At 44.1% G+C, this 16,975-nt stretch overlaps 1 protein-coding gene across 1 annotated transcript in view; it reads right to left on the bottom strand.

Moving 5' to 3' along the window:
- The window catches only part of RAB31 (RAB31, member RAS oncogene family), a 63,807-nt gene extending 49,533 nt beyond the window's left edge, over positions 1 to 14,274 (bottom strand). Inside the window, exon 1 of the mRNA XM_035317993.1 lies at positions 14,116 to 14,274. Coding sequence (XP_035173884.1) covers positions 14,116 to 14,154 — 39 coding nt within the window. The 5' untranslated portion in view covers positions 14,155 to 14,274. The remainder of the gene's footprint in view (positions 1 to 14,115) is intronic.
- Between the last annotated feature and the right edge of the window lie 2,701 nt (positions 14,275 to 16,975).

The following is a 16,975-nucleotide window of genomic DNA, read 5'->3' as shown; positions in this document are numbered from 1 at the left end:
AAAGTGCAAGCTAATCACATTGCCATGCTAGCATGAGTGTGGATGGCAGAGATAACAGTGCTCAGTCACGATGAACATTATTTAGAAACTACTTCCCCACAACAAATTTCCAGCCAATTCTCCAAACCTTCCCTTATATGTTTCCTTCCCTTCACCAAACAAGTTATCAAATTCAGAGCAGTAACTGAACTGCCAAGAGAAATGGAAGGCATTAAATTGAAATCAAAGAGCAGAATCTCAATTTATTCTGCCCTTGTCAGCACATGGTAGGGGAAGAAGTGCCTAGCCTGGTGAAAAGATGGGAACTTGGTGCTTATTTGCATCCCTTCATTTTATCTTGTGGCTTTTGGGGACACTGGCAAATTGCTTAAGAAGCTAAATCCCTTGTTTTGAACAGTCTCTACAGTTTAAAGTAAGAGCTTGATGTATATTGAAAAAGCAGCTGGAAGTTAGGTGGTATCAACCTAGGTAACTAATAAGATGAGAAGATGAAAGGAGAAACCCTTCAGAGAGTGGTCACTCACACACAGACCTCCTTTGGATCAGCAGCATGTGCCAAGGAACCTAAAAAAAAAAAAAAAAAAAAAAAAAAAAACTCCCACAGAGTCTGGGGTGCCCAGGTGGGTACCCAATAGCGCAAAGTCTGAAGACATCTTTAGTGAGAGTTGCACGTGCTTTTCACTACAGAAAAGCAGCTTTTGGAGCACAACAGTGTGGTCACAAGCTGTGTAGAAACAGTCCAGTCTTCTGAGGTCCTCAACATCAAAAAAAGCCACTGGCTGATTCAGTCTCAGGGAACACCTGCTCCTCAGAGGGGCTGGCTCAAGACAGAACCCATAGCAAAGATAAAACCTCTCGCTACTTGACACTGCTGCCCAGGGAAGAAGCTGCAGCACAGAACCTAATGCTGTAAAACCCTTCTCCAAGGGCTGGAGGGCACTGCAACGCAAAGGAGGGCATTTATTTGGGAAATAGCACCACCTGGTGACTCCTGGCACTAAGGGAGAAGGAACTGAGACAACTTGGCCATACTGGGACAGGAGGGAGCGAAAGGAGCACTTGCCAAACTGCTCAAGTGAGTTGGGAAACATGAGCCTGGGTAGGGAGGGAGGAAGATGACACGGTGGAGTTGCAAGAACTAGACGGGTGGTCAGACAGAGATGGAAAGAAGAGTACCTGAGCACCTTCCCTTGGAAACAGAGGCAACTCTTATTGCTGTTATCACCACAGGACCGCGGCATAACAATGAGTGGCTGGAAAGGCTTCTCCATATCCCACAGATAAATCACTGTACTAAAGCACCAAGAAAGGAAACAAAAACAAAACACTGCAAAGCATCAACAATGTTAACCTAAGTACCAACATGAGGAATTTTTATTTGCTCATTTTTAGGAGATCTATAGCTGTGGGACCTTATAGAGCCACTACCGTGCAAACAAGAATCATGCCTCTCTTTATTTGCCCTCTACTCATCTCTGAGTCACAGGATCCTCTTGACCACAGTGTAATAGAGAAGAGCTAGTAAATTTACCCTCCCAGATGTCCCAAAAGCAATGAGAAAATGTATTATCTCGTACTCATTGATACACTCTCCCATCTCTTCACTGCTACCACCCTAGCTCACTTTAATGACCTCTCCCAGTTATTGTCTTGCAGAGCTATTGTCTTGCAGAGTTATTGCAGAGTTATTGTCTTGCAGATTTCCCAGCTCAGTACCATCGCATATATTTAACTGTGATCACTTCCATGTCCATCACTTCATTTTTCAGGTGAGGAGGAGGAAAGAGTCCCATTTTACCATGGGTAATCTCCTGTCATGCTGGGTGGTGGTCACTGTTCTTCACCTCCCGAAGATAAGTAGGAGCCAAGTGTAAGCTTAGCAGATCTCTTAAACATGTCAGACCTTATCAGGGAGGAGCTAAAAAAGCCAAAGTAAAACAAAGAAAAATTGCAAGTCCTACTTTAATGCCTATACAATTTTACTAAGAGCACTATCTGGCAACTCAAATGGAGCTTATTTTCTGGTCAAACTCAGGAGACCTTTTAATATTCACACACTGATTTCCTTTTCCTATCCACACTATCTCAAAATATACAATGCATTCACAAAAAAATCCATTTGCCATACTACTCCTCACTCAGGTAAATTACTATTTAGAGACAGTAAAAAAGTAAAGACAGTAAAAACCTGTGTGAATAAGATCTGCTTAACAATTCAGATAATTGGCCCTGAACTTGAAAAATTAAGGAATAAGTGTAAGGAAGTAACTTACCAGTCATTGTACCTCACATTTTCAATGATAACAAGTAGTGATTGCATGCTGTTATCTCTATTGGCCACATGCACACACACCAGCATAACAATCTGGTCAAATACCATTCTTCATCATTGTGCAACGCAGTGATGAGAGAAACTAAATTCAATTTTCAGACTAAATACATAAATAACCTGAGGCTTTCATAGTTCAGTAAACACATTAGGCAACAGCATCCTGACAAATGTTGTTTTTGAGTACAGTTTGGCAGCAAAAAATGAGATAAACAATTCCGTGTTATTCTTTCCAAATCAAATTCTTTTTCTAAGTGAACTTTCCCCACATATATTTATAACAGTTGAAAATTTCAAAATAATCGTATGACAAGAACATAATCTTTGACACAAAGTGTTTCACACAAGTTTATTTTTACATTCCAACAGTTTCTTCCGTTGTCAAATCCTATCAGAGGGGTCATAATTCCAAAATACAGACTTGTTAGTGTCACCTAATAAATAGCAAGAAATACGTATATATATGCCTGTCCCCATATAGAAAGTATTTAAAATCCTCCAGTCAGTCTGGAATCAATAATCTAATCCAAACATTATAGTTTCGTATTACAGATTGCCCACAAAACCCAGTCTGGATGAAAGTAATTTGGTTTTCTGCTCAGATACATGAATTCACTTTCTTCTAATAAGAGAAGGCAGCAACTCTTATGAAACTGACTTGATGCACACCACTTAGGTACAATATTTGAGGAAATAGCTCTTGGTATTCAGTTTACTATTTCAGTAATATAAAAATTGTCATGTGGTTACCTGGAGAATTTGTAAGAGGGCTGAATTACCTTCAAACTTGCCTGCCCATCCAATCCCAGCAAGCAACTCAGTTCAATGTTCAGACATTCCTTCTCCCTGTTTGCTACTAACTCACCTGCAAAGTATTGCCTTTCATACCAAAGAGGAAGGAAAAAGCCACTTTAAAAGCTTTTTTTTTTTTTTTTTTTTTTTTTAATTATGAGTGCCAGCTGAAACACCAGTCAAAAACTGGTTCTGGAGAAAAGAAAACCTCTCTTGCACCAATGGGCAACAGAGAGGAAGAAGGCAGTTTCAGAGTACAGCTAGTTAAATAAATTTCCCCTAACAAATGGAAATCAGCATCATAGCTCTGATCTTTGCTCTAAGTTAGCAGAGCCCCACCAAGTGATGCAGCACCTGAGAGCTACCAAAGGCAAACATGCCTTCATACTTCAAACATGCCATCATTCTTACCCTCATACGCTCCCTCTGCCCTGGGCCTGCCCCTCACAAGTTGGGCCCAAGCCCTCCATGAAGACCACTTCCAGCAGCAGCTTTACATTGGCCAAATACCAAAATCCTGTCAAATACTCTCCTGCTGTTTATCAGTTCCTTTCCAGCTGATACACCCAGCACTTGTAAAATCAGTAATCTCTCAAGGCCATTGAAGGCCTGAGGTAGTCTCCTATGGTGAGCAGCCTAAAGGTCAGTCAGCTGCTAACACCATCTTCTTTATCCAGGAGACCTTCACACTCCACCCAGTCTTTGGAAACCTGCATTCATCAGCTTTCCAGGCACATTGCAAAGAGTGCCTTCCCTCAGGCCATCAAGGGAAGGCAGTCAGCTGAGATTTACTGGAATTTGCCATTATTTGTTATCTACACATTATATGACACCTTGAAAGTGGGTGGTTTTGTTTCCCAAACTGATGTGCATGACTAAGAATGGAAAATAGGAGGTCTGTGTAAATCTAAGCTAGATTTTTTTCACCAAACCATTCTGTTTAATTAGCTCAGATTAACAGTGATTTCATGCTCATCTCGTGTGTTCTCTAGACCTGAAGTTCTCCCTAGTACTATAAGCACCACCACTTATTTTCTAGTGTCATATGAGGACCCACCTGGTGCTTTCCCATGAAAGTAAACAGAAGCGGTAATGGCAAACACTGCATAATAAAACCTGGGGCTGAGGTTTTTTATCCATTGATTTACTGTGCACAGTGCTGTGAACTTACTGAAAGTAAAGCTATCTGCACCAAACAGGCTAGTAAATGGATGACTTTATCAGCGTAAGGCTACATCCTTTAAGCATCTAGCTGCTGGAATGTTTTCACCCCCTGCTGATTTCAGCAGGGATGAAATCCTGCATCTCCCAGAGCTGGTACCGCCATGGAATTTAGTATTTCAGGGAAAAGCCCTTTAAATGAGCAGAAAGTGCTGTTATCACTAAGGCACCTTCCCCTTTCCACCACAAAAGTAACTGGGAAATTAAAGTGTCTAACTTTCCTCTGTGGATCAGTTGTAAATGCTGATACACCTGGCCATTCTTTATTTTTAATTTTTTTTTTCACTTCTTTGCTCATAAATTGGAATCCACCCACAATGGCCAAAAGCACACAGGCTTTGCAACCTCCATTGAAAACACCCAGGGAACATCTCAAATGGTAGTGCTAAACTGCGAAAGTTAGTGCGTGCGATTAGGAATATCCGCACAAGGGACAAGAATAGCTGGGCTAGAAGAGTGGATTGGATCTTTCCCTGCAAAGCACGGGAAGACTCGGCTCCACACACACACACACAAAAAAAAAAAAAAAAAAAAAAAAAAAAAAAACACTAGAGGCTAAACTGAAGGGAGAAGTGGCTGGTTTTTTTTTTCACCCCACCATATTTTTTGGTGTATTATTCTCTTTTCCCTTTTGTTCTGCTTTGCATGGTTTTCTGTTTACCTGCTTCAGATTTTATCCCTTCTCAGGTTTTACCTTCCGTGTTCCTCATTACTGGTTCCCTACAACTCTTTTAATCCTTTCCCCTTCAGTCTCTCATTTTCTTCCCTCCTTCCCCGAGATTCTCTCTATATATCACTTTTTTTTTCTCCAAATCTCCTGTAACACTTAAACCCATTTTTTCTACTGGTCATCACTTAAATCAAACAGTTCCTGGAAAACTTTTGGGTGCTAGGGGTCTCACTCTCCATAAGACATTTTTTTATTTTATTTTTTTTATTTTTAATTTGGACTTACTCTACAAGCCCCAAAGGTTCCTTCTCTCTCTCATCCTTCACACCAGCCTAAAAGTTTTCCTAAAGGCAAAACTAGTCACAAAATTCTGGATCAACTTAATTACCTGGTCAAATAAAGCACAGTCTCCGAAGAGTCTACCAGTTCCTAAAAACCAAGCAGAGGGAAAAACTGAGCTACTTCATTGACTGCTAATGTTAAAAGATAGGAATCACTCAAGAGCGGTGTTATCTCAAATACTTAATTTACCTAAACTTTTTTTCTTTATCCTCCACATAGCCTGGCATTCAGCTGTGTATTAAAGTATGCGCTGAGTCTTAGGCTTGGAAATCAATTCAGCCTGTTCAAAGGCTGAAGGACGTACCCTATACACTGCCGAAGAGCACCCCGGTGCTTCAAATTCAAATTAGGACTTCAGTAACATAATCTTACATCAGTATTTGTTATCTGGTTTTATACAGCTGACAATTCTGTTGTTTAAAACATGTTCCAGATGCCTCTGTAATGCTCAAGGATGCTATCAAGCACACCTTGCAGGAAAAAAAATAAAGAAAAATATTGAAGAACCGACTATTCGGAAGAATGTTTTCAAAGACTATTAGCACAAGTAATACTCTGCTGCTACAGTCACAACAGTTGAAGAGATTAACTGGGACACACTGCTCTGTTTCTTCATTGACATCCAAACAAGTGACGACAAAAAAAAAAATATCAGCATAGCAATTGCAAAAGTTGAAATCAGCATGGATTATGCACCATGAAAGGCCTGTGGCCTAAGTGTGGTTGGAAGCTTCCTGTTCATATCAGCTTTAACAAGATACACTGCAAGTGCTGATTTTATGACTCTTAAAATAGTCCCACTTAAATTACTTATATTTAGTACACTTCAAGAAAAAGAAAAATGAGGAAAAATGCTTCCTGTTCAATAACGGGAATGAGTTCTTTCTCACTTCTCAAATCCCTCCAAGAGTTTAACCAGACGTCAGATTTATCCAGTCACCGTGAAGAAGTGTGCCTTTATGTACTGGTAGCAGTGTTTGTCTGTCAGTGACAGTTTCCCTAAATTAACAAATGCTATCTTAAGCAAACAATCATAATATTTGCTTCCACAGATGGCAGAAGCTGCTTGAGATTAAAATTGTGACTGCGCATGGACAAACACCTCAAGGATCTCAGTCATGATATGCTTCCAAATTCTGAACTACTAACCAGAGTGACAGTGTACTTTCCTCCCTTTAAATGGGGAAGCTGAAAATGCATTAAAGTCCCAAGAAATGAGCTGAGCCTAGTATAACTCCATGTTGCATTCAAGTGAGTCCTGTCCAGGATGATTTTCATATCGCTCTTTGGAAAGCCACCAGCAAGCACGGGAGGCCATGCAAGCAACTTCAGATCTGTCCCACCACCCTGAAGCACAGCTCTGGATCCTATCAACACTTGAGTTTTGTTTGCCAAAAACAAATAAATATTTTGAAATCAGTCCTACTTTAGGAAGCTCTTCTAACTCAGTTCATCTCTGCAGACAGGCTCTAAAATTAGGGGAAAACTGCCTCAGGCAGTGCCTAACTACAGGTGAGTCCACGCAAGAGGCTGATATTTATCATTTCAGAAGATCACTCTGGCAGTGTTTATAGTCCTTGGTGAGTGTGCAGGGCAGAGAGTGACCCTGTCCAGCCGATGACGTGAGCCACATCCTGTCACCCTGCTGAACACAGAGGAAACAATAACTCCGGGACACAAAGTGTTCGGGAGCTGGATCTCACGCACGTGTGCTCCCACGTGTCTCCCAAAGAAGGACTTAATCCACCCAAAACAAAAAAGCACAAAACCAAAGACTGCTCTACCCTACCCTCCAAGAAACATAAAAACCACACACTAGCATTTATGTTTAAAAATAGCCACACAAAAATAAAAAACATTTGTTCTGCTGACTGCTGTTCAGCTTTCATTAGTGGCCCTGCAAGCCTGGAGACTGTAAATTAAAACACTGGCATGTGCTTACACAAGGCAGCGCTCTGAGGAGGCCCATCGGCCGCATCCGCTGACTGCTTGCTTAGGTTTTCCTTCTTGTGGCGGTGTTCAAAATTCATTTAGGGGCACAACAAGCCCTGGTGGGGAGCAGGGCACTGAGGACTTGCTCTGCCCTACGCAAAAAGCAGGGCACGAGCCAACCAGCCAGCGTGATTAGCACTGGATGGAAGTAATTTTTTTTTTCTTTTTGTATTCTATAATTATCCAAAGGAAGTGGAGGGAGGAAAAATAAACTGGCTTCAATCTGCTGTAAAGTTGAGCAGGCTCGGCAGTTAGAAATACTCAAGTATGGAGAAGACTAGATTGAACACCAGCTTACAGTGGCTTTCAAAGGGAAAGTCCATCAGAGCAAGAAACCCCAAGAAAATAGGAAGCTGCCTTCCTTTTCCTCCTCCCTCAGCAGGCAGAGCCTGCTCAGGACAAACTATCCCCATGTGTGTCCTCATGCCACCCCTGAAGCAAGCCGCAGAGATGCCCACACGACCCAACAACCAGCTCTGGCCATGCATGGGGGCATCGGCTGGCCCCAGAAGCAGCTCTGGGAAAACACGAGTGGAGGAACAACCACACCTCCTAACCAAGGTGGAGATGATGACAAAGGGGCCAGACCACAGTTCCAAACCACCATCTTGCATCAATAGAGGTGACGCAGACCCAGAGAAGAAACAAGCAGCCCTGTGCTCAATAGCTTGTTCTCTGAGGATAGGACACAGCCTGAAAACATGTGATCAGCTAACAGTCCCCACAGAGTCTTCCAGCTGAAGATGGCATTTGGAAGAGGGAACAGAAGGAAGTCAAAAGACAGCTTCTTGAAAGCAAGCAGAGCTGAGCTGCAGCCCCTCTGTAAATGCTTTTCTCAAGGAGTTAGTTTTAGAAATTTTAGAAAGGGTACATTTATCCAACCTGTACGCTTGCAGAGTCTACATGCTCTGTTCAGACACAACCTAACACTAGCAAAATTTGTCAGCACTGTGATTTATAAACACCACCACAAGCAAAAGCCCTGCAGCCCAGCCCAGCTACAGCTTATTTTGCCACTTCCTTAAACTGGATTTGAATTGCAACAGTAACATTAAAGGAAATAAATCATTGCTGTGGAAACAAGTCTTACTATTAACCTGCGTCTCAGGAAACAGACTTCAAACGCACATTGTAAAAAACAGAATGAGAGCTTTTTTCTCTTCCCCACACATCTCTTGCATGCAGTTTGTGATTGCTTCATAGTCTGCCTCAGCATTACTTTACTAAAGAGGGCTAAAACTGCACTCATCTGTGTTCAAAAAATGGGGTTTATCACCAATTCAACTTCCTTATTTTGGCAGAAAGGACGAATTTACTTTTCTCAGAATTACTGTGAAACAAGAAGTGCCACAGCTTTTCGGCCACCACTAAGAATTCAAAAAGAGGGACTGAAGGAAAAAAAAAAAAAAAAAAAAAAAAAAAAAAAAAAAAAAAAGCAGCTTGTAACACTTTAAGCAAAAGAAATAAATACGATTTGACAGACAGAAATACTATGACCTGTGCATGATCTGTGGACAATAGCCACATCAGGATGGTAGGGTCTCATTCAACAGGCAAGCCAAAACCAGAAGATGGGAGCTGAGTGCTGATGCTCAGTTGATGGGATCCAGTTACACGCCATCCTCCCCAACAAGAGACAGACACAGGGAATTATTTTTCTGCCCAGTTTATTAGTGACAACAAGCTTCTTATTCAGACGCTTTCCAACTACTGAAAATAAAACCTGCTTCCAGTTCTGTCTTCTGCTGCTTCAGAGCTCCTCTGGAGTCACCAGCATGGTTGTGCTGCTAGACACGAAAACAGAATTTGACCTCTGCACTTATCTTTCCCTAGAAAGATGTTTGGGTCATAACAGTTTGCTCACTCTTCTAATTCCACTCAAAACTTTTGGAAGATGCAAGGAAATAAATGTTTGGAAATAGGTCAGTAAAGCAATAAGGCCAATGTCAATATGAAATAATGAATTCCGTTCCTCCATGGCTCTACATGATAAATTGTTTACCTAGGTATTTAGTGTCTACATTGCAAAAACCTGATTGCACCACTTAAACCAATTTTATAACTTAATAGGAAAAAATATTTTAGGCTTCTGGACATAATTGTTTATTGATATAAAATAAAAGGTATTTTTCACTTGTTATGTAATTGGATCTTTTGTGATTTTTTTTTTTTTCCCAGAATAAAATAACCAAGGTCCCCATCTTCTAAAGTGCCTTGGCAGGCTGTTGTTTTGAATGGCAGAGTAGGGCAATGGAACATGGAAGCAGCACGTGCGTGCCCAAGTGCAAACTTTGGAGCATGCCTCACCAGCTTTCCCAAGGAAACGGGGCACATGCAGCCCCACTAACGGTGTGTCTGGCTGCCCGCCTTTCAGTTCCTCATGGGCTTAAAATTGTTGTCCGGTTGAGCACGTGATTTGATATAGGGCTAGGACTTACAAGACTTGCAGCCACCTTTGTCTTCTGCACTACTTCGGTCCCTCTTGTTCTGTTTGAGCCTACAACATTGCAGCTCATGGTTTAGAGTCAAATGAGAAATGAAGTTTTTGTCTTTTATAAACAGCAACACAAACTAAAAGATTCGCAGTCATTCACAATACATGTAATGGCTACCTAAAAAAGAAGAGTGGGTACTTCAACTTCTTACTGAAAGGTCTGACGTATGTGTGCATACATTCTGCTACGGGGATTTGTTCTGAATCCAGCTCAGTCCAGATCTTTGCATCATCATAATATTAGGATACGAAAAACACAGGGATCTGCTCCTCAAGGAAACTACTACCCTTTTCCCAATTACTTTAAATATGAAACAATTCTGTGTTCAATTCCACGCTACATGCAATCACCACAAACTGGTGCACACCAACATAGGTAACAAACTATTCTGCAGTCCTGGATCAGGATTAGGTTTTGGAGAAACTCCTGAGGAAACTTTCTCCTCCACAAAGGAGATGCCACTCCTTTCACAAGTTTAGGCTCACCAACTTCAGACAGCGTTTTGAGACTACGTGCGAGCATCTTCCAGTCAGCAAGGAAGTGGAAACATAAACAGGAGGATGACAAATGAAGTCTCAGGCAAGGAAGATTTTAGGCGCTATGTTTGGAGAAGCCTTTTATGATGAGTAGATAAGCGCTGGAAGATAACCCTGGAGAGAATAGAAACCTTTGTCACAAGCCTTTTAGATCAAATATGTGTCAGGAAAGTTTAAAGAGGAGCTTTAGGACCAAGGGTTCTCTTCCAGGCCTAACTCCTTTGGTCCTGTGATGAATAGTCACAACATAAAAATGTAGTAAACAAAAACAAAAGGAAAGCAGCCACAGAGGTCACTTCAGATGGCAGCTGGCAAGCCACCTCCCACAGCCTCTCTGAAGAGCCATCAAAGTTTCCTCAGGAAGCGACAAAGACAAGAAACTCTGCCTCAGTCCTAGACCTGGCAACCTCTCCTGCAGTTGCCACACAGAGTTATGTCAGGACTTGGCAGAGGGCTGTAAAATCACTCCTCCAGCCTGCATAAAGACAGCGCCGGGAGCCAGGGCACATGGCACTGCGCGGCCGCAGCCAGATGAGGAAACCCAGATGCTCTTCCCAGCTGTGCACCCAGCCACACTTTGACCCTGAGGGAGCCCAGCAGCCCCTCTTCACCCCTTTCTCCTTCACCCCCTCAGCAGGGCTTCCACCCAGGACAGAAGCGTCCTGCAAGCCAAATGGGAGCTGCAGTTCAATTCCCCAGACAAAGTGAGCTGCAGCTAAACCCTGCTCAGTACCAGGGGCAGACAGCCTCCAAAACACAGAAATCTGATGTGAACAAACAACAGGCTGGAGTGAGAGGCCAGGCAGAATTCGGGTTGACATGACAGGGCTTGGAGCAGATGCTCAAGTGGTTGCATTTACCAAGATGAAGGCGTTCCACATGCAGATACATCACTGCCCAGCAGCGGTAATTTACTACATGAAGTAGTTTAGGAGCAGGCTTGAGGCCACTTGCTCAGCAGAATGCTCAAGGTGGCTATTAAAATCGTAGCTTCCTCACTGTTACACCCGAGGCCATGAGGCACCGGACGATTAGGCAGGCATCCTGTTCCAACCAGCCCAGGAGCAAGCTGAAACCATCTCTCCTCACAGAACATTGCTTTCCCAAATCCATGAATAACAAAGCTCCATGACCAACAAAGCCTGCCTTCCAAACTGACTCACACTTGAGATGCCCCCAAACCTCTCCCTTCATTCCTGGTGTTTTCTTTAACACCTACAAGCCTCACCACCACCCCTTTCTTGACCACCCCTTTCTCAAGTGCGACTTCAGGCTGCTCCAGATCTCTCCCATCACACCCACAGAGCTTAGAAAACCCCAAGCTACTTCTGTGGAAGAAAGGGTGAAACTCAAATACCAAAATCCAAGCTTTGATGGATTTATATTGAAAATGACAGGCCAGGTTCTCTCCTGTGCTGCAGCAAGACCTAGGCAACACAGGGTTTTTCCTCCAAGAGCCAGTAAATTACTCCCTGTCCCTACTGCCGTGGCTCCAGGCTTAATATTAACCCTGATGCACAGCACTGTGAGCTGGTGGCACGGAGCATAGCTCTGCTTTCTCTGTTCCCCTCTCACCTCACACTCCCATCTACACCTTCTACACTGAGCAGGGCTTCAAGGCTTGAGGAGATGGTGGCTTTGCCACTGCTGAGCCAGCTGCCAGTTTTTCCTCACTGGGCAATGCTGAACAGGCTGAAATAGATGAAGTCCAAGCCCTTCGCACAGCTGAGGGCTGTGGAGCATTGAGGAACTGGTGCAGACTGAAACTGCGATCCTCCTGGCTGACGTAGAGGCACAATCTAGGGTTTGCTCAGAAGTGGAGGTGAAACCAACTTAATCCATAATTTTTAAGGATAAGAACTGAAACGTGGACATGTCAGACTTGACAGATTACCAAGGGATCTACTGATGCAGAACAGATTAACATGCCAGATCTAGGACTGATTGAGAAGATGACTGTTAAGATTCCTCTTAGTAGACCTGCAAACATATTTTTGGGTAGCCATCTAACTTTCAAGCAGGTCAGAAGATGCATGGCTGCGGTTGTTCACACACACGGGTACCATTTCCCTTTATTGGCAGTGTCTGAACTTCACAAAGGAATTTTTGCAGGATTCCTCACTTTTGGGAAAACAGAGTGTCAGCCTCCACGGGAAATGAGATGTCTGGTCAGAAGTAGGTGGTTTTCTAGGATTATACACCATTAAAACTCAGGAAGGAACATCTCACTAATCACTAACTACTAAGCAAATGTAACTACAAATACTTACATCTTCCCCAGGGTTTCCACTGCCACCCTATCATTTTAATGAATCTGCAAAGTAATTACATACTCCTGGTAGCACAGTGCTGCTTTACAGCTTTATTTTCCTGTCTTAAAAGTAAACAATTGGCCTGCGAAACCTCCAGTACATTTCAGTGTTACACAACAGCAGTAAGCAGTGGGCAAGAGGAATGTCATTCCACAAGACACTTCATCTCTAGAAAATTACAGGATTTTCTGCTGGGAGAGAAAAAAGCTAAAGACACATCCACATGTTCTACCACAGGCTCCTCAGGTCTGTGTAAACCACATTTATTTTGTCGCTGTGCCATTTCCAAAGCTGAAGGCAGGAATTCTCGCTGCGAAAGGAGGACTGGCCATTGCCAAATAGTCCCCGGTGCCCTGGCACCACGTCCTGGCGCTTTCCCAGGGCAAAGTACCCACTCCTGCTGGGCTAAGTGTCAACACACACCATGGAGCACGGCGGTGGCTGTCTTAGTTTCATGTTCAGACGTTCGGCTCCCTTGTACTGCGTGAAAGAATTCACCCTAAAATGCCTTCATTCATGCAGCTCTGAACGTTTATGGAGATAAGGAACTAAAAGCGGCGTGACATGCATCCGATACGTTTGATTTAAGAAGGAAATAAAAAGAAAACAAGTAGCAATGTTTGGCTGATGATTGTCGGGAGGGGGGGGTCTGTTCTCCCCGCAGTGTTTATGTCCCCACTTGGATGTGCAGTTCCCTCTGTGCAGGGCAGAGCGGGGGCAGGCGGAGCCAAAGTGCAAAGCTAAGCACATTGTTGCTCCAGATGTTAAACGCACACACGATTTAACAAAAAAAAAAAAAAAAAAAAAAAAAAAAAGGAAAAGAAATAAAGGAAAAAAAAAATGAAGTGAAAGACTAGAAAGAAGCTGCAGGATAGCAGTCCTGTGAGGGGTCAAGGCACAGCAAAGCACAGTACCCGCCGGTACGGCGGGGCCGAGGATCGACTCCCGGCCGTGTCCCCCCCTTGCTGCCGGGGCTCCGGCTGCCGAAGCCCACCCCGGGGAGGGCTCAAGGCGCTGGAAAACTCCTCCGGGGGAGCCCCCCCCCTAAAAATATAGTCCCTCGCACCTCCCCCCACCCCCTTAAAAAAGCCAAAAAAAAAGTTGAAAAGTAATTAAAAATGGGAATAAACAAGCACACAAAGAGAAGAGCCGCCCCCCCGGAGGCTGCCAAGTCTCGGCGTGGAGGAATTTAGGGCGGCCGAGCCCCCCCAGCCCCGGCCCGGGCCGACGGGGAGAGAAGGAGTGGGGTAGGGGGGGAGCTGGAAACCTCTCCCCTTTTTCCCCCCCCAACTCCCCACCTGCGGCAGCGGCCGAGGAAAGCGGGACGAAAATCTCGATAATAATAAAATAACGATAATAATTAAAAACTCAGAAGAAATAATAAGAAGAAAAATCCCCCCCCCTCCCCGGCGCCGCCGCTACTCACTCCAAGCAGACACACTTTCAGCTCGCGTATCGCCATCATCTGCCCGGGGCCGAGCCGCTCCGCATCCCCCTGCAGCCCCGCACGGCTCCGCACCGCCCCGCACCGCCCCGCCGCCGGCCGGAACGGGCCCCGCCGCCGCCCACGGCCCCGCCTCGCCCCTGCCCGCGGCGGGACCGGCCCCCGGAACGGGGGACGCCCCCGGAGGCTCCCGTCTGGGTTTGCACAAGAGCAGCCCGCGGGCACGCCGGTAATTCGGGCTGAAAGGCCGGCCGCGCTTCGGTGCCTAGCTGCCCCGGGTTTAGAGAGGGCGCTTGGCGTGCCAGAAGAGTGGAAAAGCTGCAGAGAGTTGTCTGCTGGGCTTTAAGGCACGTAGCTTCTATCCTATGGACTGCCTTAGTCCTCCCTTTCCTCTGTTTTGTCGTATTGAACAGGTAGAAAAACCCTTCGGGGAAAATTGGGAAAATCTCAGTCCCTAGGAGGTCACTGCCACGTCATTAGGAGCGTCCTGGCAGCAAGTGGCATTTATGGTGTCAGGAATTAGTTCCACCTTGGGTCCTCAGCCTGATCGGCCAGGAGATGTCTGCCCAGCCCTCCCGGATCCTGGGCCAAGCATCCTTGGAAATGGTGTCCCCAGGGAGGGAACCCCAAGGCTTTTCTGGTAGAGCTGGTCAGGAGGGGGTGTCAGAAGAGAGACAAAAAGAGAGACGCAACAGAAAGGTGCTTGTGATTTATCTTTTTATTATTATTATATATTTTTTTAAAGGTGAATTTATCAAAGAGGAAGAATACAGCAAGTTTTCAGGCAGAACATGCAGGATATTGCTAGTATTCTGCCTACTCGGTCCTCTACAAGACAGCCTTATACAGTAGGGTCTTCCAATAAACAAATAATATACACTTGCGAACAGAACAATTACAATTTTTTACTGATAGCACAACTCATTCAAACCAGCTCAACATTTCAGCCAGTAATTAACTCTACAAATTGGCAGGAAGTATGGAGTTTTAGGGCTTTACGCCGCCCTTTTTACTGATTTTAAGCCCAGGTTAAACATTGCCCCTGTGACCTTCGGTCAGACCTTTCCCCTGAGACTCCCAGGTTCAGGATCATCTGTTGTATAAATCCATTTTTTGGTCACATCTTCAATCTTTTCGATGGCTCTCATATATCCCAGTTGCTATCTGTATTCTGCGGAAAGAGGCTGACAAGCAGAGCGCTGTGTTCAAAGCTGTCCGGCACTCGGATTCAGCTACAACAATGCAATGGTAACGAGACGATACATCGAGCAGCTTAATGAACTGTCCTGTGTGGCACTGACTTGGCAGCTTTCACTGAGGCACCGTGGCTTTCCAAAGCCTCTCAGTGCAGACATGCACTGGAGTATGGTAAAAAAAGCTCCAGTCTGGGAGAGCACTTGCTTAAGCCTGTCCGTTTTGAAGATGGTGATGCATCCCACTGCCTTCAAAGCCATGTAAGCACAGATATAACACAAAACAGTGCCAGAGAAATCCATCTGGGGAAGCAAGTCCCATTGACACATTTCTTCTCGTCTGTGGAAATGTCTTCTGAAATACTCAGTGGTGAAAGAGGAGCCATTGCTAGAAAGGCTAAAGCACGGACCTCAAGTGATAGCAATTAACTAATCAGCTACGTATAAACAGGCAAAGTGTTTAAAACAGCAGCACAAAGTTGACCTAGTGTTAGCTGTTCAGGCTGAAACAGCAGGAGAGACAGAATTAAGGAAGGGCAATTTTACTTGCACACAAGAAAAAAAAAGAGACCAAAAAAAAAGAGAGTAACCAGAGGAAAAAAACTAACCCGTTGTATTCAAAGAAGTTCAGAACCAGAAAGAAAAAGAAGCCCCCCAAAACTATGAAGACAAGAGAGAAAAATAACAACACAAACAGGCATGTGCTCACGCATTAAAAACAGCTGATGACGTCTCTTCTTCCAGGAACTGGCATAATCCTTGTGTTTGTCTGCATGCAAGAAGCTGTGGTCAGGAAAACATTTTTGAGGAATTGGTCATGTTTCAATGTTTTCAAATGTCTGGTTAAAAGGAAATGAAAACAAGCTTTTGCATCCTAAAGGTTTGTGTTTTTTTATTATTATTTTTTTCTTTGATACCATCTTTTTCAAGTCATAATTATAAGTTTTGAAACAATGATTTGCCTCACTTCTTTCTACCCAACTGTATCTAGTTTTGGGGAAACACAGTCAGGCAGCTTTGTTTTTCAGTAGCCTTCCCTCGGAGTTCCAAGTAACCCGTTCTCTCCCCACTTGCTTCTGTTTCCAGAAAAGTGGAGGAGCCAGACCATCCTTCACCTTATTCTGATTTTATAACCCTGCAATTGCACTGATCTCAAATTAGATCTCACTGAATTGCACTGACCTCACCCTTAGTGTGAGATTTAGCTCCTCAGAGCTGGGCTTAATCCAGCAAGATGTGATCTGGCTCAAGGTGTTTCTGAGTGTGATAACTGGAAAGTTTGTTCAGGCCTGTCTCTCCAGCTGGAAATTCAAGGTAGTGCTGGTTGCTCTGGGAAGGTAGGATTGATTCATCCTTCATTTTGTGGTGTTTTGTGTTTTGCTTTTTTTTTTTTTTTTTCTTTAGACAGCTCAAGTGGGACTATCCTGCAGCTTAGCCTGGTTTTCTCAGGGTAACATCAATGGTTTCATGTGAATAAACCCGCCGAGGAAAGGAAGGAAGAAAGGCATCTGGTGAGGTGCACAAGAGCAAAAATCAGAAAAACGTGGTTATCCTGCTGCCTCCAGCATTGCCTGGCTGCAAAACCCAGGATGAGGTGTCTATCAGCGCTTTGTCTTGGCCTGTCACAAAAAAAGAAAAAAATAATTTAA

Source organism: Oxyura jamaicensis, chromosome 2 (assembly GCF_011077185.1).
Source record: "Oxyura jamaicensis isolate SHBP4307 breed ruddy duck chromosome 2, BPBGC_Ojam_1.0, whole genome shotgun sequence".
NCBI lineage: Eukaryota > Metazoa > Chordata > Aves > Anseriformes > Anatidae > Oxyura > Oxyura jamaicensis.
This window is presented reverse-complemented; position numbering and strand designations above follow the sequence as displayed.